General features: G+C 48.3%; 1 protein-coding gene across 1 annotated transcript in view; it reads right to left on the bottom strand.

The window, feature by feature from the left end:
* Window positions 1-27,241, bottom strand: part of LOC147717617 (E3 ubiquitin-protein ligase TRIM11-like) — a 658,037-nt gene that overhangs the window by 11,969 nt on the left and 618,827 nt on the right. The window contains exons 7-8 of the mRNA XM_086920534.1: window positions 7,811-7,831; window positions 7,682-7,708 (exon numbers count right to left, since the gene is read on the bottom strand). Of these exons, the coding sequence (XP_086776660.1) occupies window positions 7,682-7,708; window positions 7,811-7,831 (48 nt within the window). The remainder of the gene's footprint in view (window positions 1-7,681; window positions 7,709-7,810; window positions 7,832-27,241) is intronic.

Here is a 27,241-nt window from a genome sequence, read left to right on the forward strand (position 1 = left end):
TCTGTATTTTTTAAAAAACTTTGTGTCACGTTACTTTGCTGATTTTAAGAGCACTCACCCTTCCCTGACACCACTGGACTCTGCTCCAGAGATCGCCGCACAGCTATTCCCTCGCTGTCTGTGGACCTGGAACACAATCTAAACACACCGCCATTGCAGGCGAGCCGCGAGGCCACGCCCCCTCGCAGGCCACGCCCCCGCCCTATGTTTGGTATAAAACGCTGATCACTAGCGTTCATTGCCAGAAACCTGTATCCTCCTGAGGCGGAAGCCGGGAGTTATCTGTATTTTTAAAAAAACTTTGTGTCACGTTACTTTGCTGATTTTAAGAGCACTCACCCTTCACCGACACCACTGGACTCTGCTCCAGAGATCGCCGCACAGCTATTCCCTCGCTGTCCGTGGACCTGGAACACAATCTAAACACACCGCCATTGCAGGCGAGCCGCGAGGCCACACCCCCTCGGAGGCCACGCCCCGCCCTCCCTTCAAATCATGTGCAACTTCCGTACGCGCAGCGGACGGGCGCGCCGTCTCGCCAAGTCATCGCCTCTCGCCGGTCCCCCTGCCCGAATTACACGGACGGCACATTACTATGACAAAAATCAGCTCCTTGCTCTAAACCCGGGCCAACGCTGTGACAAGTTGGTGGGCTGCATCGGACAGATGGACCTACACTAAGTCTTGTAATTTTGCCACTCCTAGGCCGTGCCTACTTGCACACAAAGCCAGTATGACAAAACATACCCCGCTTACGATTCTCCAGCTTAATGTCAGGTCCCTGGTAAAACACTACCCTGAGGTCAATACCTTATTAATTGACGAGAACCCAGATATACTATTCCTGTGTGAAACCTGGCTCAAGGATGAGCTAACCAGCATTCCGAATCTTACGTTGCCGGATGGATTCTCTATGAAATCCATCAATAGAGATTCCAGGGGAGGTGGCATAGCCGTTATTTATAGAACGCTATACTCCTGCTCCTTTTTAAAGGAAGACATTATGGGTTGTGAATGCACCCGTTTTAAAATCACTACTAGCCCTCACTTCACCTTTTCAGGCCTTTATATTTACCGACCCCCAGGTCCCGCCTCTAAATTCATGGAGGACCTCCTAGAGGCAGCCCACGCCCTGGCTATGACCTCCGCCAATTTCACTATATTGGGAGACCTTAACCTTCACTTCGACTCCATCTCGGATCCTACCATCAGGAATCTCCTGGCGGACCTAACAGCCCTACAGCTGACCCCTCTCATCCAGTCCACCACGCACTCTGCGGGTCACTTACTCGATCCTGTTTTTACCAATATTCCAGAGGCCAGAGCTGATCCACCCAAACCCATGGGTTGGACCGACCACTTTCTCATTAAATTTGTGATAGCGGCCGACATCCAGCCCAACAATGACCCGTCTCCCTCCTGTCTTAAGCGGCCCTGGCATAAACTTCAAAATAAGGATCTCTTTGCCACCTTGGGAGAACTCATCATTGAAACTACTAATGACATCAACACGTCCTATGCCTCCTTTCAGGATTGGATCATCACAGGACTTGACACGATTATACAAGCCAAATGGACTAGAGGACGCAGCACCCCCTCTAACCCATGGTATAATGGGAATTTGAAACTCCTAAGAAAGGAATGTAAAGTTGCCGAACGCAACTGGAGAAAGGATTATAAGGACAGAGATAAAGCACTTTACCTGTCCAAACTAAAAATATATCATAAAGCCATACGCGCGGCCCGCGCATCTTTCTATGCAAAATAAATTGACTCCAGCTCCAACCCTACTAAAACCATTTTCAAACTGGTTCAAAAACTGCAAAACTGTGGCAACCCTGCCCCGTGTATCTCCTCCACACAGCAGTGTGAGGACCTCGCCACCTTTTTTACTGAAAAGGTAAAGAAAATTTATAACACCTTCCCACAGAATTCTTCTGATCTCATTAGTTCCTCCGAATCTCCCTTTAAAGGCATCAGACCTTTTTGCATACCTGAAATTTCCCATGGGAATCTGGCCAAACTCTGTAGAAAGGTTAAATCCGGCGCCCCCTCAGACCGGCTCAATTTCTAGAGGCGCTGGATTTCTTTCTCCAATCTTTGGCCACGCTTCTTAACCTTTATTTCTCCTCGGCAGTGGTCCCAACTTGCTAGAAACAAGCTTGGGTCACCCCCATTATCAAAAAGCCGACCCTGGACCCCACAAAACCAGAGAACTATAGGCCCATCTCTTTGCTCCCCTGGGTGTCTAAACTGGCAGAAGCTCATGCCAACACCGTACTATCTGACCATATGGCCAAAAATAACATCTTGGACCATTCCCAGAATGGTTTTAGGCCAGGGCACAGTACGGAGTCTGCCCTCCTATCCACAACCGAACATCTCAGGAAGGTATTGGATGACATGGTTTCCCACCACATCCTGCTGCAACGCCTGGAGGAAATAGGGATTAGTGGCCAGGCCCTCGAATGGTTCAGCTCGTTCTTGATGGACAGAACCTTCCGAGTCTCAGCACCCCCGTACACCTCCCCGCCTCATTCTATCGGCCAAGGAGTCCCGCAGGGTTCAGCTCGCAGTCCGTCCCTTTTTAACCTTTATGTACAGCCCCTCGCGGCAGTGGCCAGAGAATGGGACCTCACGCTGGTGTTGTATGCTGACGACACACAGCTGGTGATTACCATCACTGAGGCCCCCTCAACCTCTGCCACAAGATTTAGGGATAGACTGGCCGCTGTCGCCCATTGGATGACGGCTAACTGCTTGCAGTTGAACGCAGGGAAAACCGAGGTGCTGCTCCTTGGTAAGAACCCCAGCTGCTAGAGCAACCACTGGTGGCCCTCTTCGTTGGGCCCCATCCCTCCCCCTAAGACCTTGGTAAAAAACCTGGGAGTTCGGCTAGACTCCTCGCTGAGCTACCAAACCCACACTAAAAGAGTGGCCGCTACGTGTGTGGGCCTGTTGAGAAGCCTCTATCCTATTCTTGGCTTCTTCGATTCCAAAACACGTCAGCTCATAGTCCAATCTATCATTCTGTCCAGGTTGGACTATGCCAGCGTCCTGCGGAGAGGCGCTAATAAAGCAGAGACAGCAAGGCTTCAGCGAATTCAGAATTCTGCGGCTAGGGCCATAGTGGGCCTTCCAAGAAGATGCTCTGCTAGAGCCACCATACAAAGACTCCACTGGCTCCCGGTGGAATCGAGAATCCAATTTAAGGCCCTTACTACTGCTTTTAAAATCCTTAAAACAGATGGCCCTGAACTCCTCCGCCCGCTTTTAGTACCCCTATACCCCTCAGCGCAATCTGCGCCCCCTAGGTCAACATCTGGTAGTAGTCCCCCACACAAAACTTTGCCGCGTCGGAGGACGCTCCTTCAGAGTCTTGGGAGCAAAACTCTGGAACTCCCTTCCCCTGAACATCGTTGCCTTGACAATCTGTCCGCCTTCCGAAAGGCAATTAAAACCCATCTGTTCCCACTGTCCTAAGCCTCCCCCCTCTCTCTCAGTAGGTTTGCTCTGGTTTCTTAGCGCCGGGACGCCCCGTTGCTGGGGCAGCAGTCGCGCTCTAACAAAATTGTAACATAACAAATCGTAACATAACATGTATCGAGGTTCTTTCCTTCAGATGGCAGTGTAGTGCATGTCGTAGTTGACAATAGTGTAGGTATTCAGCTTCCCCAATCTGAAATTCCTCCCAGAATCTATAGAACTCAATCATCTTATCTCCCTTCTCCCTTCCAGACATCCCCCTATGAGTCAATCCCTATAAGGCTCCACTTCCAGAAGTCCTCTAGGCGATCCAGTTCCATCAAGTGACCTCCAACCACGAGGTGTCTGTTCAGTAAGCTTATTCTCCCAGCCTGTCATTCTAGTTGCCTTATGCCATATTTCAACCGCCCAGACGTGGGTCCCTTGCTCACTGTGCCACTGGATTCAAGCTAGCCTGGCTGATGACGACCGATTAGCCAGAAACCAGTCCCAGGAAGCTCATTTCCGGTCCAGGGAAGACATGGCTTGGCAGTTCAGGCAGCACTGTTCCCATGAGGCACAGGGTCAAACTGATTTGCATATGGCCATGTCTGAACTGGGGTGGCGGAGTGAGCTAAAGAATGATGAAGGATTAAACCCAGATCAGTTGACTGGGGGGTGGGGGGGGGGGGAGTGCTTGCATTGTTTAACACTCCATCCATCATCCCCTTTGGCTTTGCTATATTTAAACCACTGTCTGAGTGTGCACCTGAAGGTGTGTTATATCTCTCCGCTTCCTGAATAGCTCCATTAAGTAACTGCCAGTGCCTATCGCCAGTCGGTCAAACCTTATATGCCAGTTCCTCAAGCGAGGAAAACACCCATCCATTAATGTTTATAAGTTGCGAGCCCAATAATATTTTCAGAGGTCAGGAATGGCCAGTCCCCAGTCAAACACACCTTTCTGTAATTTCTTAAGTGCAATTCTAAGACTACCCCGCACCCCCACGTCCCCCCACCATAACAGCAGCAGTCTCTGTTTGGACTCAATGGTTTGGAAGAATGTCTCGTGTATGTGATATGGAGTGTTTTGGACTACATATAGCAGAGTGGAAGTGCCATCATTTTAAAGAGGACTGCTTTGTCCATAAGGGATACAGGAAATCGTCTACAACCCACCCTAAATATTAATTCATTTTCCTATGTTTACATAATACCCTCATGTTTTTTCATGATGTGTGCAGCACAATTTCTATATGTTTTTGATGTTACATAAGAGGCAGACCAGATTGTGTGTTAAAATTGTTGCAGTTTGAGTGCATGATATACAATAAAATGTGTGCCGGGTCAAAAATACAGACTAACTTCAAATGTTTTGCGTGTGCAACAAATAAGTGTGTGCGTGGATTGCATGTCTTCTTTAACTCCTATTGACACAAAAAAAATAAAGATTTCCATTCTCTGGTGCACACATTGTAAACCTTGTAGCCAAAGGAAAGCTATAAAGGGAAGAGGACCATGTTTGTTTCGTCCTGTAGGAAGAATGAATTAAGTAGGCTTAAGTTTATATGTACACATATTTGAACAAGAGGCATTGTTCAAATATTCCATGTACTGATACAGCAGAAGCATACGCTGGTTCCTCCTCGCTACACTGAGCACCATGCTCTAAAATGGTGTATAAGCTATTGGTGTATGTTCCGGGTTACATACATGGATGAGATTGCTGGAGTGGATGCTGAACCATGAAGCTCCCACTTCAAGCCTGAAGGCACAATTAAATACATGGGTATGCATGACATGACTCAATAAACCTTGTAGTAAGTAGCGTGGTTATAACTTTGCCTTACTTTGTGTAATTATAGCTGAGCTGTTTATAATACTAAGTCATCCTAATACACAAGCTTTGTAGACACATAGTGTATAACAAGTAACTATGTAATAAAATACCAATCATTAGGTGCATGTACTAATTTTGAGGTATGAGAAGGGCCTCTGTGTATGCCATCTGTGGATGAGTAATTCTCCGACAGCGCTATTCGACTCATACACTCCATATACTAGAGTTTATTTTAGTAGTGCGGAGTGAGAGACACCTGCCAGGTTTCCTTTCTCCACAAGACTGCACTTAGATTCTGGGGTGTGGAGAATATTTTTGGTGTGACCCCAATACATTAAGGCTAACATTACATCTAGAGTTGGACACTTACAGTGACGACTTTCCAGCTAATTTATTCTTCTTAGTAGGAGGTGTCTACCAGTGGTGTCAAGATGCACAACAGTTTTCTTGTATTTGCTCTCTGCCAAGCCCTGCTGTGATATGCTGAGGGTCGCAAGTCCAAGATGGGCAGTGCTGAGCCACACCGTGGTTCGCAAACCTACAATAGCTACTGATTGATCGCACTGACAGTCGCAAGTCCAAGATGGGCAGTGCTGAGCCACACCCATGGAGAAGTGTGGCTCAATGATTAGAGCGGCAGACCGTGATGCAGACGTCTAGCCCGGGACCAGGGTTCAATTCCCCGCCTCGGCGGGTCTTGGGCTCAAAAATTCCACGGACCTGATAATTCTCGCCTCGGTGCCGATTCCAATCATGGAGTCCCACTCTGCAACTCTGGGCAATAGCTTGCTTAATCTCCACAGCGGCCCCCACAACGCTAAGGATGCCTGGCCTCCACCTTGGGGGTGCCCAGGAGTGGACGCCTCACAGGGAAAGCCAGGATGGGTTCCACTTCGGTATTCGTACAAGCGCCTTGAGACCCTTGCGGGTGAGTAGTGCGCTATACAAGTATCAATTTACATTTACAATAGCTACTGATTGATCGCACTGACAGTCACAAGTCCGTCCAAGACAGAAATGGATGGATAAGACTGGTAGTCACATTTGTTGATAAATAATATGAGTGGCTCCAGTATTCAGACCTCAAAGTGCAGCCAAATACTGTACCAGTGCACAAGAAAAAAATGCACCTTTACAGACAAGTGATTGTAAATGCCTGGAGTTAGTTATTGTGATACGTTTATCGTCTTGGGGCAGCGCCATGGTCTCACCATTTCCTTATTGCCTTTGAGATCTTCAGTAGGCGGACTATGAAGATATAACAAATGCTAAAACATCTCACCAAACTGTGGATCCTAAATGGAAAACTGTCACACTAAAGCGCCTCAGTAACTATCTTACGAGGTCTACACAACCTTTAGATGAAACCTCAGTGAGGAAAGTTTGTAAATTAATTAAATATTAAAGATATTTTCAGTTGCTCTGAATGAACTAAGACTCAAAAAAACACACTAAGAAGCCTGGACATAATATAACGAGAGAAAGACGCTCATGGGATAAAGCACATTTTCTGATATGGAGAAGATAACATTATTCAGCTAAAGCTGAGGAGAGGAGTTGGCCAACGGCTAGGGCGGTCAACCTCGAATCTGGGGAACTGGGTTCAAGCCTCGGCAATGACGTTGAACATCCTGGGATTCTGGGCAAAGAACGTAATCTCACGTGCCTAACAAAATTGAATGAGTCCTCATGTAATGTAACTGGTCCTATGTAAAGAGCTCCGATACCCGATTAGGGTCAAATTTGCGCTATATAAAACTCTGTAAAAAAAAAAAAGGTAAAGTCTCTCAACTAAATGGCTCATGAACCTGTCTACAAATCCTTGAGAGTCTAGCGGATCTGGGAACAGAATGTAGTGGCTTGGTGAGCTAGTTGAAAATGTGTTCAGATCCTCCAGTGACAATGTAAGAAACTTCTGCAAGGAAATTTACTTATGTACCAGTGCTAGCTGTTTACCTTATCACTGCCCCTGGAGAAATTTGTGACTTAGTGCGATTTGTTAAATGTAAACCTCATATAAGAAATAATTTGATTAGAAAAACAAGTAGATTGTGTTAGCTCTGGAGATTTGATCTTTATCAAGAACGAGACAGCACCTATTCCAATGGACACTTGGGTTGTCCTAGTTGAATTTAAGACAGTGATAATCCAACTTTTATTAAAAACACTCCTCAATCCTCAATAACTCCTACCCTACTAACGATGATATAACACTTTACATGACTGAAAGCTAGTTGCTTCCCATCCTAGACGCTCAGTCTAACCCCTCCTCTACAACCACACTGGTTGTGATCTACAATAATTCATACTACATCCCGGGGACGGTGCATTTTAGAATATACAGATTAGAGCTTTCACTGGATAAGCGTTTCTTACCTCCAAAGTTTTTGTAGAATATCCACTCTGAAAGAAAACAAAAAACAGAGAGAGAGTTCCTGAAATCAGATCTAAAACTGTGAAATATAAATCTGGATACCGAAGACATTTAATATTTATTTAACTTACCCAGTTCTGTGTGGCTCTGTTCTGCAATGGAAACAAATGTTGTTAGAATTTTACATTAATTGTTAGTCAGTTCATTTGTGGATTTTCTTTATTAATGTTATAAGATGGTACAAATGTGTTTCTTATGCATTATCTAAATCCTTTACAATGCAATGGTCTCGGCATTATTAAAGGTAGAGCTATTGGCATTGCTCATGACATTTTTTTATTTTTTTTAAATCATAAATAAATGGCAGTCATTTGCATTGTCATTTACATTGCCAATAGCTTAATCGTTAAATAAATGGCATTGTCATTTACAATGCCAATAGCTTAATCGCTTGCAAATGCATGACCTATTGCATTTACACCCGCACAAAGCCACCCACATAAAGCCACCCACACAAAGCCACCCACACACACATACAGAGCCACCCACAGAGTCATTCACATAGAGCCACCCACACATACAGAGCCACCTACACAGAGCCACCCTCACACAGACAGAGCCACCCACACACATGCAAAAACCACAGTTGATGGACAGAATGCAGAACAATGTCATACATCCACCCCATTACAGAGATCTGGGCCTAAATCTATCGTTTTTTTGCACTCCACACCACCCCAGTTCAGACATGGCCATATGCAAATCAGTCTGACCCTGTGCCTCATGGGAACAGTCCAGCCCGAACTGCCAAGCCATGCCTTCCCTGGACTGGAAACAAGCTTCCGAGGACCGGTTTCTGGCATTCCAGCCGTCTTCAGCCCGGCTTGCTTGAATCCAGTGGTGTGGAGAGCATGGGACTCACGTCTGAGCATATCCATCCCACTCGGGGTGACAAATGCAAAAACCACAGTTGGACAGAATGCAGAACAATGTCATACATTCACCCCAGTACAGAGATCCGGGCCTAAATCCATCGTTTTTTTGCACTCCACACCACCCCAGTTCAGACATGGCCATAGGCAAATCAGTCTGACCATGTGCCTCATGGGAACAGTCCAGCCCGAACTGCCAAGCCATGTCTTTCCTGGACCGGAATCAAGCATCCTAGGACCGGTTTCTGGCATTCCAGCCGTCTTCAGCCCTGCTTGCTTGAATCCAGTGGTGTGGAGAGCATGGGACTCACGTCTGAGCATACCCATCCCACTCGGGTGACAAATGCAAAAACCACAGTTGATGGACATAATCCCATGAGGCACAGGATCAGACTGATTTGCATATGGCCATGTCTGAACTGGGGTGGCTGAGTGAGCTAAAGAATGGTGATGGATTAAACCCAGATCATTTGACTGGGGGTGAGTGTTTGATTTGCTCAAACGCTCCGTCCATCAACCCCTTTTGTATCGCTTGGTTCACCCACACACAGAGCCACCTACAAAAAAAACTATCCACACAGAGCCACCCACATACACACACACACACACACACACACAGAGCCACTCACACACACAGAGCCACATACACACACACAGAGCCACCCACATACACACAGAGCCACACACACAGAGCCACCCCCACACACAGAGCCACCCCCCCCACACACACACACACACCCCCCCCCACACACACACACACAAAGAGCCACCCACACATAGAGTCTCACCTATAACTGAGTCTGCTTCTTGGAATACGGGAAAGAGGCGACCCCGTTGATACCGACTCATGTACAGGGAGGGACATGTATGGGGATAGAGACTGGTATGAGGGAAAGATAACTGGTGTTAGGGCAGATATTGGGGAGGGGTGGACACTAAGCAACAGACACTGGTGAAGGGCAACAGACACTGGTGAAGGGCAACAGACACTGGTGAAGGGCAACAGACACCGGTGAAGGGCAACAGACACCGGTGAAGGGCAACAGACACTGGTGAAGGGCAACAGACACTGGTGAAGGGCAACAGACACTGGTGAAGGGCAACAGACACCGGTGAAGGGCAACAGACACTGGTTAAAGGGCAACTGACAGTGGTTAAAGGATAGCAGACACTGGTTAAAGGGAAGCAGACACTGGTTAAAGGGAAGCAGACACTGGTTAAAGGGAAGCAGACACTGGTTAAAGGGAAGCGGACAGAGGTTAAAGGGGAGCAGACAGAGGTTAAAGGGAGCAGACAGAGGTTAAAGGGAGCAGACAGAGGTTAAAGGGAGCAGACAGAGGTTAAAGGGAGCAGACAGAGGTAAAGGGAGCAGACAGAGGTTAAAGGGAGCAGACAGTAGTTAAAAGGAGCAGACAGTAGTTAAAAGGAGCAGACAGTAGTTAAAAGGAGCAGACAGAGGTTAAAAGGAGCAGACAGAGGTTAAAAGGAGCAGACAGAGGTCAAAGGGAACAGACAGTGGTTAAAGGGAACAGACAGTGGTTAAAGGGAACAGATAGTGGTGAAGGGGAACAGACGCTGGTGAAGGGGAACAGACGCTGGTGAAGGGGAACAGACGCTGGTGAAGGGGAACAGACGCTGGTGAAGGGGAACAGACGCTGGTGAAGGGGAACAGAGGAACAGACACTGCTGCAGAGGGACTGGCACTAGTGTATGGGAACAGGCAGACACCTGTGAGGACAGACACTGGTGTTGGGGCAGACATCAGCGGTGAGGGTGGACACTGGTGGCGGGAGACAGAAATGAGTGTAGGTGGCAACAGATGTACGGGGAGGGACATGCATAGGGATAGACACTGGTATGAGGGACAGATATTGGGGGAGGGGTGGACACTAAGCAACAAACGCTGGTGAGGGGGAACAGACTGGTGAATGGGGTCCTGTACTGTTTAAGAAAGAGAAAGATGAGCTGTGGGACAGGTGTGGGAGCGAGTGAGATAAGGGAGATGAGACAGGCGACAGGGCTCCCCGGCATACTGAGGGGGTGGGAGACCGTGAGGAGGGGACAGACATGAAGAGGGGAGGGTGCGCGGGAGATAGAAGGGAAAGGAGATTGAAGAGAAAAGAGGGAAGGCCAGGAAAGAGTGGAAAGAAGAGTGAGCGGAGAAAACACGAGCGAGAGGAAGAGACACGGATAAAGGAAGCAAGAATCAGGGTATGAGTGCGCAGAGTAATGAGACACGGAGAAGGGATTTGTGCGAGCTCTGAGTGGGATCAGCGCAAATAATGGGGGGCAGCGGGAGACGGGAGTGGGCGGAGACACAGACCCATCTTGATGAAAGCACTTTCTGGACAAAAGGGGGCGATAGAACAAGTTCTCCTCTTGCAAAGAATCAAGGAGGTCCCCAAAAAGTGCAGAAAACCGTTGGAGGACACCCACGGTCCACTACTATATGAGTAGAGAGGCTGTTACTTTAGCTCCATAAAGAGGATTTACCTGCATTCACCTCTGCAGAGGATATGTTAATTTTCGGTAGTGTAATTCAGGCTAAAAATTGAACAGTTTTGTGGCTCTCTTTCTGAACGCCTAGAAAATTGGGTTGAATGAATGTCACTGGCATCATTTGTCCCATTTATGGATCGTATTGACTTCCGATATTGAGGTCACATGATTTGAAACCTTGGACAAGTTCGTCATGAGGAATATGTGGAAATATTCACTGACAGTCCGTTGCACACCCAGTCATATATAATGAAGGTTTAGAGTGCATACTACAAAGTTAAAGACTTACAAAGACGCATTCGACAAACACACGGCGTGACCTATAGAGGTTAATTTTAAATCAGCGAACGAATGATTGAATGATTGACATCTTCGGTTAAAATGAAAAAAAGCCTCAAGGAATGTTACATAAACACTATGTTACATCAACACTATTCAGGCAAAGTCCCGTCCTCCCTCAAACCAAATGCCATCTCAAAAAAATTAACAGTCTGCGCAATGCCTCTTGGAATTAAAAGCAGGGCCGTTCTGCGGGCCTTGGATCCAGAGGCAGTGGGGGATCCTTTCAGGCACTGGGGATGGTGGGCACATATTTGAGGAGGAGGACTGAATCATGAAAGTGCTGAAAAGCAAAGATATCCCGACAGGGAGAGGCGGTGCAGCTCGAAGCTCCTGTGTTTACATGCATGACCACTGTAGCATGCCACCTCATGAGAGCCGAGGGCTTCCCCGCCCCCTCAGAGGGTCTGCCGCGCAAGGAGCGCCAATCCTGTGTTTACGTGTGCCCGCTGCTGCATGCCACCTCATGGCACTCCCAGTTGGACGCCCCCCGCCACCTTCAGAGTCGCAGAGCCTGCTACAGTGAAGCCGCTCCGGGCTGTCTCAGCTGCCGGGTCACACTTGACTTCTCCCCCTTCCTTCCTCCGTGTCTGCCGAGTGCAGCACTTTTAGGCACGGCCCCTCGGACCTCCAAGGATTTTCACCAGTGAACTATAACTGGGTGAGCTATACATATTGGGAATGTTAAAGGGGGGTTAGACCGGTTGGTGGTATTTGGGGCTAGCTCCAAGAGTGAGCTGGACTGGCTGCTGGGGTGTTCCGGGGTGGGCTGGGTCCGTTGGAGTGTTCAACTGTGAGGTACACCTGCTGGGCTCTTTGAGGGGGAGCTATAATACATGGGTGAGCTATCTATACCAGCCTGGGGTTTTCACGGAAGAGTTAGAGCCGCTGCGGCTGGTCACATGCGAGCCGTACTTGCCGGGGGATGTTCAGGGTGATGAGTCAGAGCTGCTGGGTTGTTGAGCGGTGAGCTAGACTCCCTAAAGCGCCGGAGACGACGGTGGCATCTCTGAGACCCGCCTCGTATATTTTAAATAATTGTTAACAATAGGTGCACTAACAGCTGCACCTTCAAGCCAGACCTAAACAGTGCCTATTTTGCGCTGCCCTCTTTTACTGTGTTACTGGATTTATAAACACAAAAAAACACAAGGCTAAGGGGAAGTGAAGGACAGCAATACCACCACCCTCCTGGACAATCTCGCCAACCTCGGACTCAAACAACTTGTTAATACCCCCACTCACCACGCAGGTCACACACTCGACCCTATCTTCACCTCCAGCAAACATATCTCCTTCAGTCACACCACAGTTCTCCACTGGACGGACCACAGCTGCGTTCACTTTGTCTACAAAAAGACCACAACACACAACCATCCTCAACCTACTCTGCGAAGAAACTGGAACAAAATCACCATCGACCAGATCTCCTCATCACTTCTTCAAAACCCCCCTGCCCACTCTTCGAATCCCAACCAAGCAGCCATTAACCTCACTCAATGGCTAACCAACAGCGCCGATCACCTAGCACCTCTGAAAAAACGTCAAATCAAACTAGGCAACAAAAACGCCCCCTGGTTCAACGATGATCTTAAGAAATCCAAGAAACTCTGCCGCTCCTTCGAGAAGGCCTGGAAAAAAGACCCAAACTCCAGCACCAGGGACGCCTTCAAAAACGCCACCCACAGACACCACCAACTGATCCCGACTGCCAAGAAAGCCGGATTCAAAGACCGACTAGACAACAACGCCCACAACAGCAAGGAATTATTCAACATCGTCAAAGAGTTTACCAACCCTACCGCCAACTCCAACGACATCACTCCCTCGCAAACCCTTTGCGACTCCCTAGCCTCGTTCTTCCACGACAAAATCGCAGACATCCACAACAGCTTCGACAACCAACCCGGAGACCAACCCACCCGACCTGCTGCCGTACCGTCACCCCCCTTGAACATCCTTAATGACTGGAACCCAATCTCCACTGAGGACACCATCCGCCTGATGAACTCCATCCACTCAGGATCCCCAACAGACCCATGCCCTCACCACATCTTCAACAAAGCAGACTCCATCATAGCACCACACCTCCGAGACGTAATCAACTGCTCCCTCAACTCCGCCACCTTCCCGGAAAGCTGGAAACACGCCGAACTCAGCGCCCTCCTGAAGAAACCTACAGCAGACCCCACTGAACTCAAAAACTAACGCCCCTTCTCGCTCCTTCCATTCCCGGCCAAAGTCATCGAGAAAGCTGTCAACAACCAGCTCGCCGCCTTCCTCGAAACCAACAAATCCCTCGACTCCTCACAGTCCTGCTTCCGAGCCAAACACAGCACTGAGACCGCACTCATCGCAGCAACAGACGACATTCGAACTTTACTGGACAATGGAGACACAGTCGCCCTCATCCTCCTTGACCTCTCCGCAGCCTTCGACACAGTCTGTCATAGCACCCTTATACAACGCCTCAGAAACATTGGAATCCAAGGAAAAGCACTGGAATGGATTACCTCGTTCCTTTCCGGTAGAACTCAGGGAGTCCGCCTCCCACCATTCAAGTCAGAGGCCACTGAAGTCATCTGCGGAGTACCACAAGGATCATCTCTCAGCCTCACCCTCTTCAACGTATACATGAGCCCCCTCGCGGCCATCGCACGCCAACACAACCTCAACATCATCTCCTACGCGGATGACACTCAACTGATCCTCTCACTCACCAAAGACCCTAACACCGCCAAAACCAACCTACATGAAGGGATGAAAGAAGTAGCCAAGTGGATGAAGCACAGCCGTCTGAAACTGAATTCAGACAAAACAGAAGTCCTTATCCTGGGTACCTCCCCCTCCGCCTGGGACGACTCTTGGTGGCCAGAGGCCCTTGGAAAAGCACCCATCCCGACGGACCACGCACGGAACCTGGGCGTCATCCTGGACTCCTCACTTTCGATGACCAGACAAGTCAACGCCGTTTCATCATCTTGCTTCAACATTCTTCGCATGCTCAAAAAAACATTCCGCTGGATCCCCACCGAAACTAGGAAAACAGTCACCCACACACTGGTTACAAGCCGACTGGACTACGGAAACACCCTATACGCCGGTACCACTGCAAAACTTCAGAAAAAACTCCAACGCATCCAGAACGCATCAGCCAGACTCATACCAGACATCCCGCGTAAAGACCACATTTCTGATCACCTGAAAAACCTCCACTGGCTCCCAGTCAATAAGAGGATAACATTCCGCCTCCTAACCCACGCACACAAAGCACTCTACGAACTTGGTCCCGAATGCCTCAACACACGACTTTCCTTCTACACCCCCTCCCGCCAGCTACGCTCTTCCAACCAAGCCCTTGCGGCTGTACCTCGCATCAACAAAACCACCATGGGAGGAAGATCCTTCTCCTACCTGGCAGCTAAAACCTGGAACTCACTTCCCATTCACCTTCGCCTCACTCAGAACCACCTAGCATTCAGAAAGCAACTTAAAACATGGATTTTCGACCTGTAGTTCCCCACCTTTCTTTGAGACCCTCTGGGTATGTAGCGCGCTATATAAATCAACTGAATTGAATTGAATTGAATTGAATTCTTTTATCATTCGAATCACCGTGGTCCGACTGCAGCTGCATGGTCAGGGTTATGAAAGGTGTTGTAAAAGTTCAATAATCCCGAGGGTCACAAGACTTGGGTACAAAACATAGATACACTTGTGACGAATTAAAACTCAGACCGGAGGGTCAACAGTAGATCCAGGGGGCAACGAAAGACATGGCAACGAAAGGCCAGGGGTCGAGTTGCTGTGCCTGGACGATTCCATTCGGATGAGGACAGATTTCAATGTATTGTTTTCTACTGTACACTTTACACTTTGAGAATCTACAAACTCCCAGATATGACGACTAAAACATACACTGCATAGTTAAGCAATTGAACCAATGGTGTGACAAAATTGATATTTTCATCTCTGTCTATAAACGCGAAACGCAAAACACCACATCCAAAGGCAGGCTCTCTGTTCAGGCTTCCTATAGGGTGTTCTATACCCCATTTAGCAGCAATGCCACAATATGTGTTGAAACCTCTGAGGCTATACCTGGATGCTGAGAAGGGGCAGGGGGAAGCCAGGCGCCCGCCCCCTTGTCATTCTGGGGCAGCGGCACGTGTTGTGCGCTAAACTCTTGCCTTATGCTAACACCTCTCGCGCCAGTTCTGTCCTCCCTGGATATCAGAGCAGGACCATGGCGTTCAGAGCGCCACAGTTTCTTCCCACTGTGACTACACTAGCACAGTTGAAGAGTATCTTGTCAGAGTCACTGCTCGGTTGTGGATTTCAGGAATGAACACCTGAACCCACACACACCCTCCTGACCACTGTGGGTGAAGCAACATTCCGCAGCATGGAGCGGAGCGGGAATGAGGCGGCAGCACCAGAGAGAGCTTCCCTCGCGGCCGTCCATGCCTTGGCCACACGCCAGCCTCACCCAGCGCGGCCTCACAGAGGCAGGCGCGGGGGCTGCGCACCGGGAGTCTCAGCTGAGCGGGGTTTAGCAGCCATGTGACTGGATGCACGGGGGAGGGGTGACAGCAGGCAGTCCGTCAGCTCGTTATTGCCATGCACTCTGCTGCACATGCATTCGGAAACTGGAAGGGCTGGGAAAGCAGCTTCATCCCATGCACACCACACTCCGTACAATATGAGATTCCCATATAAATCTCACATCACTGCAAGTGCCCATTTTATGAACTGGAACATGATACAGAAAACATGTTTAATTGTCGGTGAGACTTAGACTTTTCCTGGATGGCCCCTTAGTCCATGCAGTGATCAGGGCGCCTTTTGTCTTCCCATCACTACTGTCCAGTTGAATTCTTTTTCACATCGTTTAATCTGAGCGCGAGCACTTCTGCTTTATACCCCCTCGCAACACCCCTTTAAAACAAGAAAAACGGCACCAAAAAAAAAATGGCGGCTGAAAATTTTCGGATTCGGGGGCGTGTTTTTGGCGTTCTGAGTGACGGATGACGTCACAGTCGAAAGAATGCAAAAAAACATGCCCCCGAATCCGAAAGAGACGGGAGCATGAACTGAGAGATGCCCCTCTCATCCAATGACTGGCCTCCGTTTAGGGAGCAAGCCAATGGAAGAGAGAGGCAGGTTCAAGCCCCGTACTAAAAATCATTAAATCTCCGACCGGAGACTGCGCAAGCGCAGCCTTTCAGTCCTTGACCTAAAAATAGATCTGATCATCAACTCGCCCTTATTGCTTACTCTTCATGTGTTAAATTGCATCTGTGGTCCTAATTCTAAATGAGCGCTGTTCATGTCTATGCCATAGATAGATCCTCAGTCAGGACCCAACAAGCATTGGCAAAGTCAATAGGTCGACTTATAAGTGAACAGTCTTTTTATTTTCACAAGTTCAATGTGTGGGGGCAAGGTTAATGTGAAGTGCAAGGGTAGTTCATAGCAGTGAAGGGGCAGTGCAAGAGAAGGGGAAATGTATGGGGTAAGGGTAGCGAATGGGTTGGTTGATCGAAGAGTAAGTCAATAGATGCGTCGCTGGGTAATCGACTGCATGCATGGATGAAAGGGTGAATGTCTCAACCAATGCTTACAGAAAGACATGTTTGAACATTACGGTGCTGCCTGCTCTCCATCATGGAAGACGGGATGGGCAAATAAAGAGAGGGGAAGAGATAGAAAAGGCTTGAGAGAGGTCCACAGAGTTAGAGATGCACACAAAGAGAGTGAGGAAGAGCGTGTGGAACATAGGGAGACTGAAGAGTAACAGAGTGAAAACGGTGTTTGAGAGCAGATGAAATGGATAAGGCGATGAGGGAAACGTAGAAAAGACTGAGCGTGATACTAAGGAAAGGGAGTGTGTTTGAGGGACAGCGGAAAGGGACTAGGGGCAGGATGTATCAAGCATTTTTCTGTAATCTGGCGTTGTAGCACACCAGGGAGGCACTCGGCTTCTCCTGGTGGGCCCGATGATGAAGCATGTCACCAACCAGGTTGGTGAGTGAGGGCTTCCCATAACACCCTTGAAGGTTTCCAATGTGTCAACAGGGGGTTTCTTTCTATAGTCTTTTCTTTACAGTCTTTGCCTCTGTGTGTCACTCCATTGAGACACCTTGCATATGACACTCTTGTTTTGTTTTGTATAACTAACCTGGGGGACTAAGTGTTTCCAACCCTCTCTCTCTGATTGTTTTTTGACACCAGGCAAGTTAACATGTAACAGAGTTGGCCAATCCTCCATGTTAGACTACATCGTAGTGAAAACCAGGATATCGCAGAGGGTTGTCGATTTTGCTGTTTATGGAACTTGAGCTACCGGACTTGAGGAATCATTTGGCTCCTAGTCCTCCACCAGATGATAGACTAATACTTTCCAATAATAGGAGAATATTACGGTGGGCGGTAATCCAATAGTCCCCTGACAAGCTGGCCTCCCTATACTCAATCATCATCCCGGCCCTAATGGAAATGGGAAACATTACAATTCTAGATGGCATTTTATCCCCCGTAAATAGAGTTGCAGAGCTCCCTATATCATTGACATCTAAACTGGTTGAAATATTTCTAAAAGTATCTTTTCAGGGAAAAAAGGCTAATCGATCTTGGTTTGATGGTAGCTATCAGGGTGCTACACGGGCTTTGATAGATGCCATCAAATCCAAGGATAGGTGCCAAATTAAGCAAAAGAGGGGAGTGTATTGAGATAGCATTAACTGAGCAAAAAAGAAATTGGAACTGGATAAATGGGATGCCTTAAAAACTACCCAATCAAATAAAGATCTGAAGGCATTCTGGAGCATAGTCCGTACAGGCTGTAGTGAAGGGAAGCAAGCCATAGAGCCAAATATAGCGGCAGACACATGGAATATACATTTCCAGGCTTTATACACCACCATGGAAGCAAAGGGTCCCAGTGTAGAACCAGCAATATGCTCCTTAAAGATTAGTTACAAAGAGGTCCCCGAGATAACCCTGACCAAAATTGCAAATGCCATAAGCAAGATATCCTCCGGGGTCCTACCCCGAAGCCCGTGACCCAGGTTCGCTTCTATTTGTTTTGCCACATTAAAAGGGCTCCAAAAAATGTTGTGGATGCTTCCAGTCTCCACGCAAAGGACGGTGGTCCAGGCTTTGATAACATCTTGCCTGGACTACGGGAATGTCCTGTATCTTGGTGCCGATTTGACAACTGTGAAAAAACTTCAGGTTGTTCAAAATGCGGCCGCACGGCTGTTACGCAATGTTCCCCGGAAAACATCCGCCTCCCTAGCCCTTCGCGATCTGCACTGGCTAGATATTAGGAACAGAATTAAATTTAAGGCTCTATGTTATATCTTCAAGATAAAACAGGGCTCGCCCCTAGATATCTTCAAAATCTCGTCCATGCTTACATACCTAGCCGCACTCGGAGATCCGCAGGAAAAGGAGATTTTGTTGTTCCTAGATTTAGGCTGGTGAAAATGGGTGGCCGCTCATTTTCCCATTTAGGCGCCAAGTCCTGGAATGCTCTACCTGTAAGGCTGAAGTTGGAAACTGATCTCCTTCGGTTTCCCAAGGGCTTAAAAACTTGGCTTTACCAGCAATACTTTTTGTTTTTTAACTGTTTTTCAGGTGGCACCACTCATTGATTCCTTGTAGCTCTTTCTTCTCCAGTCTGTCCCTTGGCGCCGGGAAACCCACTGCGGGTAGCTGTGCGCCTTATAGGTTTAAATAAATGAATAAATAAAGCTCCAGGGCTTGATAAGATACCAGGGGACCTTTTTCACGTAGAACCTAAAATATGAGGCCCCTATCTATGGGTGTTATTTAATGCTATCCTGCAGTGAATGGCGATCCCTGCAACCTGGGCCGGTGCAGAAATCCTCCCTGTACTCAAAAAGGGTTCTCCACTTTTGTCCACCAACTACAGACCCATCAGTCTGATTGATGTTAGCCAGAAAATATTTGCATGGGTACTATTTGATCGTCTCCAGGTATGGATGGAGGATCATGAAACCCTGAATCTGTACCAAGCCAGCTTTAGGAAAAACATCTCCACCATTGACCAAATATATAGACTCCAACTTTTATATTGGAAAACTGTGACATTAGAGGGTGGCAGTCTCTATCTAATATTTGTGGACATAAAAACGGCTTTTGGTCTGGTACCCAGGGACAAACTATGGGTTGTACTTAGTGACTTGGGGGTCCCTAACTTTTTTTGGCTTATGCTTATGAGATTGCACGAAGGCAACTAAGCGCAAATTAGGTATGGGAAACATGGTGATCTTACCTCTCCACTACCAGTTAATAGAGGAGTAAGACAGGGGTGTGAGCTTGCACCTACCCTGTTTTGCTTATTCATCAACGCACTTCGCTTTGGCTGGAGTGGTCACTCCCAGTGCCCCTGGCGTCAATTGGTATCGTTGGGCAGCGCTTATTGTGTATTTTGCCTCATTATTATTGCCTGCAGCTCTGCCTGGTTGCCGCTTTGCTTTTAATGTACTTTTGATTTCCCATCGTTATTTTAACTGTGTTAGCGCGTTTTCCCCAAGCGCTCTGCTGTGCTCCCCCCTCCGCTGCCATCTTGTTTGTTGTTGTCGTCTTGTGCAGCCCGCCCCGCCTCCCAGCTGAGCCGCCCTCCCACAGACTACAAACAGCGCTTCCTTACCTGGAAGCGCTGTGACTCGCTCTTCGCTTTGGCCGGAGTGGTCGCTCCCAGTGCCCCTGGCGTCAATTGGTATCGTTGGGCAGCGCTTATTGTGTATTTTGCCTCATTATTATTGCCTGCAGCTCTGCCTGGTTGCCGCTTTGCTTTTAATGTACTTTTGATTTCCCATCGTTATTTTAACTGTGTTAGCGCGTTTTCCCCAAGCGCTCTGCTGTGCTCCCCCCTCCGCTGCCATCTTGTTTGTTGTTGTCGTCGTCTTGTGCAGCCCGCCCCGCCTCCCAGCTGAGCCGCCCTCCCACAGACTACAAACAGCGCTTCCTTACCTGAAAGCGCTGTGACTCGCTCTTCGCTTTGGCCGGAGTGGTCGCTCCCAGTGCCCCTGGCGTCAATTGGTATCGTTGGGCAGCGCTTATTGTGTATTTTGCCTCATTATTATTGCCTGCAGCTCTGCCTGGTTGCCGCTTTGCTTTTAATGTACTTTTGATTTCCCATCGTTATTTTAACTGTGTTAGCGCGTTTTCCCCATGCGCTCTGCTGTGCTCCCCCCTCCGCTGCCATCTTGTTTGTTGTTGTCGTCTTGTGCAGCCCGCCCCGCCTCCCAGCTGAGCCGCCCTCGCCCCTCCCCCTCCACTATCCATATATGACAGGAGTTCCCGCGCGCAGCGTTTACGCGCAGCGACCGCGCCCAATCCGCGCCGAAGGTGCGCCATAGGTAAGCCCGTCTACGCCCGTCCGCGCCCAGCGCCATACCCCCTGGCCCTCGCACTTCCCAGCCCTCCCGCTTTACCTACGATGCCACCACCCTCCTAGCCCTTAACCCCGGCCGTCCCCCCAACTGCGTCCAAGCCGCTCCTGGACACACCCATGGACCTTTCTCATGCTACTCCTGCAAATTCTTCTGCACCGTCACCCACTCCGCTACGATCACACCTCAGATTCCCGACACCAACCACCTACAATGCATCTTGCTCAACACCCGATCGGTCCACAGGCACGCCATTGACCTATGGAATCTACTAGACACCATCTCTCCGGACGTCGCCTTCCTCACTGAAACATGGATGAACGCCTCCTCCGCCCCAGACATCACCATTGCCATCCCAGAAGATTATAAGATCATTCGCAAGGACCGTACCGGCCACACAGGAGGAGGAATCGCTATCGTCCATAAGAAATCCATCCAAATCTCAATCAGCTCAGACGTCAATCTCGCCAACTCTGAACACCTTCACTTCCAGATCCACATCGACCCCAAGACCACACTCAGAGGCACCCTCCTTTACAGGCCTCCAGGACCCCGCGCACAATTTAGTGAGGACATCACGGACTTCATCACTCCACACGCGCTCCCCTCCAAAGATTACATCCTTCTAGGAGACCTCAACTTTCACCTTGAAAAGAACAACGACCGCAACTCCACCACCCTGCTGGACAACCTCGCCAACCTCGGACTTAAACAACTGGTCACTTCCCCCACCCACATCGCAGGTCACACTCTCGACCCTATCTTCACCTCCAGCAATCATGTCTCCTTCAGCCACACCACGAATCTCCTTTGGACTGACCACAGCTGCGTTCACTTTACCTACAACAAGCCCAAACCCAACAACCACCCCCAACCAACTCTGCAAAGAAACTGGAACAAAATCACCATCGACCAGATCTCCTCATCGCTTCTTCTAAACCCCCCAGCCCACTCCTCAAACCCCGACCAAGCCGCCACCAACCTCACCCTATGGCTATCCAACAGCGCCGACATCCTAGCACCACTGAAAAAACAACAAAGCAAACTTGGCAGCAAGAAGGCCTCATGGTTCAACGATGATCTTAAGAAATCCAAGAAACTCTGCCGCCATCGAGAAAGCTGTCAACAACCAGCTCGCCGCCTTCCTCGAAGCCAACAAATCCCTCGACTCCTCACAGTCCGGCTTCCGAGCAAAACACAGCACTGAGACCGCCCTCATCGCAGCAACAGACGACATTCGAACTCTACTGGACAATGGAGACACAGTCGCCCTCATCCTCCTCGACCTATCCGCAGCCTTTGACACAGTCTGTCACAGCACCCTTCTACAGCGCCTCAAAAACATCGGAATCCAAGGAAAAGCACTGGAATGGATCACCTCGTTCCTCACCGGAAGAACCCAGAAAGTCCGCCTCCCACCATTCAAGTCAGAGGCCACTGAAGTCATCTGCGGCGTACCACAAGGATCTTCACTCAGCCCCACCCTTTTCAACGTATACATGAGCCCCCTCGCTGCCATCGCCCGCCATCACAACCTCAACATCATCTCCTACGTGGATGACACTCAACTGATCCTATCACTCACCAATGACCCTAGCACCGCCAAAACTAACCTACACGAAGGAATGAAAGAAATAGCCGAATGGATGAAACACAGCCGTCTGAAACTGAACTCTGATAAAACAGAAGTCCTCATCCTAGGTACCTCCCCCTCCGCATGGGACGACTCTTGGTGGCCAGAAGCCCTTGGAAAAGCACCCATCCCGACAGACCACGCACGGAACTTGGGCGTCATTCTGGATTCCTCACTTTCAATGAACAGACAAGTCAACGCCGTCTCCTCATCCTGCTTCAACATTCTTCGCATGCTCAAAAAACATTTCGTTGGATCCCCACCGAAACTAGGAAAACGGTCACCCACGCTCTGGTCACAAGCCGACTGGACTATGGAAACACCCTCTACGCCGGGACTACCGCTAAACTCCAGAAAAAACTCCAACGAATCCAAAACGCCTCAGCCAGACTCATATTAGACATCCCGCGTAAAGAACATATCTCTGGTCACCTGAAAAACCTCCACTGGCTTCCCGTCAATAAGAGGATCACTTTCCGGCTCCTAACCCACGCACACAAAGCACTCTACGAAATCGGACCAGAATGCCTCAACACACGACTGTCCTTCTACACCCCCTCCCGCCAGCTTCGATCTTCCAACCAAGCCCTTGCCACTGTACCTCGCATCAACAAGACCACCATGGGAGGTAGATCCTTCTCCTACCTGGCAGCTAAAACCTGGAACTCACTTCCCACTTACCTTCGCCTTACCCAGAACCACCTAGCATTCAGAAAGCAACTTAAAACGTGGATATTTGACAAGTAATTCCCCACCTCTCCTTAAGCGCCTTGAGACCCTCTGGGTATGTAGTGCGCTATATAAATCCGTTGACTTGACTTGACTGGTCAATCAACTCATTGAGGTAAAGGATAATGATGCCCCGAAGCTAGCACCCAAAAAAGTGCCAGCAATGATGCTTGATGACAACACTTTTTTGCTTTCGAAGTCACCCATGGGCACCCACATGATCCTCAATAGTTTTGATGTCTTCTGTAAAAACAGGGGCCTGGAAATGAACACGCAGAGGACGAAATTCATGGTATTCAATCCAGCCAATACGACACATTCCAATCCCTATTTGAATGTTATCATGCTTGAGAGGGTATCAGTATTTGCCAACTTAGGTGTTAACCTAACTGAACATCTGGAAAGGGGGCCACAAATGGCTAAATCAAGTCTTAAGCTAGCACAGACAACAGGGGCGGGGGAGGGAGCTGGCAAAGCTATATCAGAATTCTTTCAACAAACCAGCTGGGCCAATAGTAGAGATTTATAAAGTGCAAGTAACGGGTGCTGCAATGTATGGGGCAGAACTTTGGGGGCATTGCTTTTCAAGAAACATGAACAAGAATGAGAACAACTTTATGAGGCAGGTATTTGATCTTACCCCAGGCACTCTACTCACTCCCTTGCACTTGGACCTAGGAACAAGACCAATTGCAGATGAGATTGGTCTTACATCTCTTAACTTTTTGGCACCGTCGGTGGGCAACACCGGAACTAGCTGCTCATAGGACAGAGTTAAATGAGGTACTGAGACTTCCGGGCACAGGAAAAATAGCATGATTTGTTTTTGTCAGGATGCCTTCCGTATCATGAGCAGATCGAGCATATGGAGTAACCCTGGGGAAGCGTGCCCTGTAATCTCAAGAACTGAATTGGTAAGGTGCTATAGGGTGGGCAAACTTGCTGAATTACAGGAGACCTCAGTAACTGGATCCTTAACACCTTAGCTGCGTGTAAACATTTCTCCCCAGTGCTGCGCTGTCCACTAGAACTAGTGCTGAATGGACGTTCAATGGTTGTGCGCAGCACTGGGGAGGTAGCGCTGCTGACGACCATTGGCCGTCAGCAGCACTTAAGGGGTTAACTGCCAACTTTATGAGAATTAAGGACTAGTATACATTAGAGTCTTGCCTGGATGACATCCAACCAGATCTTGCCAGGAAACTATATATTCAATTTAGATTTGGGACTCTCCCGTTGCATGCATTTTCTAATAAATGGTCTGGCGCCACCCCTTCAGGGTGTCTCACCTGTAATTGTGAGGTAGAGACAGAGCTAAACGTCTTTTTTTCTGCCCGGGTTATAAAATAGCCAGGCAGCGCTAGCTAATCCAATTGTGCAGAAACATAGGGTCCGAGCAATGTATAGATTTATTTAGGATCATGAAATAGGACACCCACATGCCTATTGTATATGCAGTGTCGCAATTTTTAACCTCTATGTGGTGTGCCCGCAGGTTGTCCTTGAAGTCAACGTTACAGTCTTAGGGCGGTGCATTTCTTCTTTCTCCTATGTGGTTTTAAGTTTCATTCCTGCCAAAAATTTTAGTTCTAACATCGTTTACAAACGGCTTTTAGATGTGTGTGTAGAGTTTCTTGTCGCAATTGTTTTTAACAAGGGGGCAAATATTTACTTAGCTGGCTGCTGGTGGGAAGCACAGGGCTGGTGATGTTGAGGGAGAGGGTTAATGATGCATCAAGCAATGGACGGCTTGGGGCTATTGTATTGTGAAACTTTTTAACTTGTTTATTTACTAACTGGTCTGACCATTTTATTAGGATTGTTTTAATGTTTGTAAGTTGTACATGCACTTAAATGGTCTATTCGGCTAAAATAAAGCATACAAATGAAATGGATATTTCAATGTTATGTGTTTGAAAAATAAATGACATCCTACAACCTTTCCTTTCACACTCCCTGCACTCCAGCAAGATTGCATTGTAGTTGACGTAACAAAATCCTCTCGCTTTTCAGTCAAAGAAAAGTACACACAAATCTGCATGCTAAAAACATAAGCAGCAATTTGTCAGAAGAAATAGCCTGACATCTGCCTTTGAATTCATAGCCAATGTGACAAGACAGAAACAAAATATACCATCATCTTTATTGCTCATTCACCTTCTAAACTCCAGCATTGTTATTTTGGGGATACTGCAGCACCACTACTTGAAGCACTTATGTTTCTGCCTATGGGTCACGGTGCCATGGGGTCATTAGAACACACACGTTTACTCTAGATGCGTCGTGTTTCCAGCTCCCAGCGACACACAAATGTCTGTAGATAGAATTCCCAGCAAGGATATTCACAGGGGGAGCTGGAGGTGAAGTCTTTTGGCCCTGAGACTTCAGCAGGAGGCAAGCACAGTTCAAGCCCTTGGAGAATATTCTGTAGATGATGAAAGTCCTTAAAAAGTTCCTTCTCCTTTCCCTTGGCAATGAAGCAACCACTGCAGGCCAACCCAGCAAACAGCACACTGGCAGAGTGGCAGTCCAAACTCCTGCAGCTTCCTTGGTTCTTCTCCTTGGCAGAAAGGTTTCTTGTTCCAGAAGTGATCTAATTTCTTGAGATCAGGGTCCCAATATTTATACCCCAAACTCCTTTGTTCTCTGATGGCAGAGAGGCCTCTGCCTAGTCCAAACCAGTTCCTAGGCACTTTGTTTACATGATTCTTCTTCCTTTCACTGTGCAGGGCAGGGACATCAGCGGCCCCACAGGAGGTGGAGCCAGCACATGGGAGGGAAGATCCAGCTCTGGAGAATTTTGTTGACAAGATTCCTTCTCTCCTTTCACAGTGCAGGGCAGAGACATCAGACAAGCCACAGGAGGTGGAGCCAGCATTGTAGAGGGAAGGCCCAGCTATACTCAAGTCCCAGGTGCAACTCCTCCCTCCCATCTAGATCCAGATCTCTCTAATCACCACCGGGCTGCCCCAGCCAGTCTCCTGGAATTCCCCAGGCCTGTCACTCAGAAACCCAGACAAGGAATACACAACCTAGCAAGGCAGGCCTGGACAGTTAGGCAAGAGAATTCCTACTTTCTAAAAGTGGTATTTTCAAACACAGGATATTAAGACCAACTTTACTAAAAGATGTATTTTATTATTCTGAGTTCAGGCATATTTAAACTTGAATTACTACTGTGTTCCCAGAGTCAGTTAGGATTATAAGAATGTAATAATCCAACTGCCCATTCTAACCTATGAGAACCGGTAGCCTTCAATAGTGAACAATGTAAATAGCTGTAATTCACTATTAGTACATGCTAAACACATCAGAGCATGTCCTACCTTATACTTACAATGCACCCTGCCCTTGGGCCTACCATAGGGGTGTCTAATATGAAGCAAAGGGAAGACTTAGGGACTGGCAAGTGGGTGCACCTGGCCAAGTCGACATGGAAGTGCTATACTGCACATAGGCCTTGCAATGGCAGGCCTGAGACACACTTTACAAGCTGCTTCTGTGGGTTGCACAACCAGTGCTGTAAGCCCACCAGCAGCATTTGATTTACAAACCCTGGGCACACATGGTGCACTGTACTAGGGGCGGACAGTTAATCAAATAACCCAATCATGGAATGGAATCCAATCAGTACATCAATTTAATATAGGGAGCACTTGCACTGTGGCACTGATTAGGAGTGGCACAGTGCCCAAAACACATAACCAGCAAAAACATATCAAAACAGAGGAGGCCATCCGTCAAAAATGGAAGGGAGACTCATGCAATGATGTCAGGTCTAACACGTGTCCCCTCCAGCTGAAATGGGCGGAGAACTACCCTTCCCCTTGAGAGTTCTCTTCACTAAGGTGGAAAAATCTGGACAGACCATCAGCGTTGGCGTGTTCTGTACCAGGGCGGTGTTCCACCATAAAGTCCATACCCTGTAGGGAAATGGACCACCTCAACAACTTTGGGTACTCACCCCTCATCTGCATCAGCCATCTGAGGGGCCTGTGGTCGGTC

The sequence above is a fragment of the Lissotriton vulgaris genome, chromosome 5 (genome assembly GCF_964263255.1).
Source record: "Lissotriton vulgaris chromosome 5, aLisVul1.2, whole genome shotgun sequence".
Classification (NCBI taxonomy): domain Eukaryota; kingdom Metazoa; phylum Chordata; class Amphibia; order Caudata; family Salamandridae; genus Lissotriton; species Lissotriton vulgaris.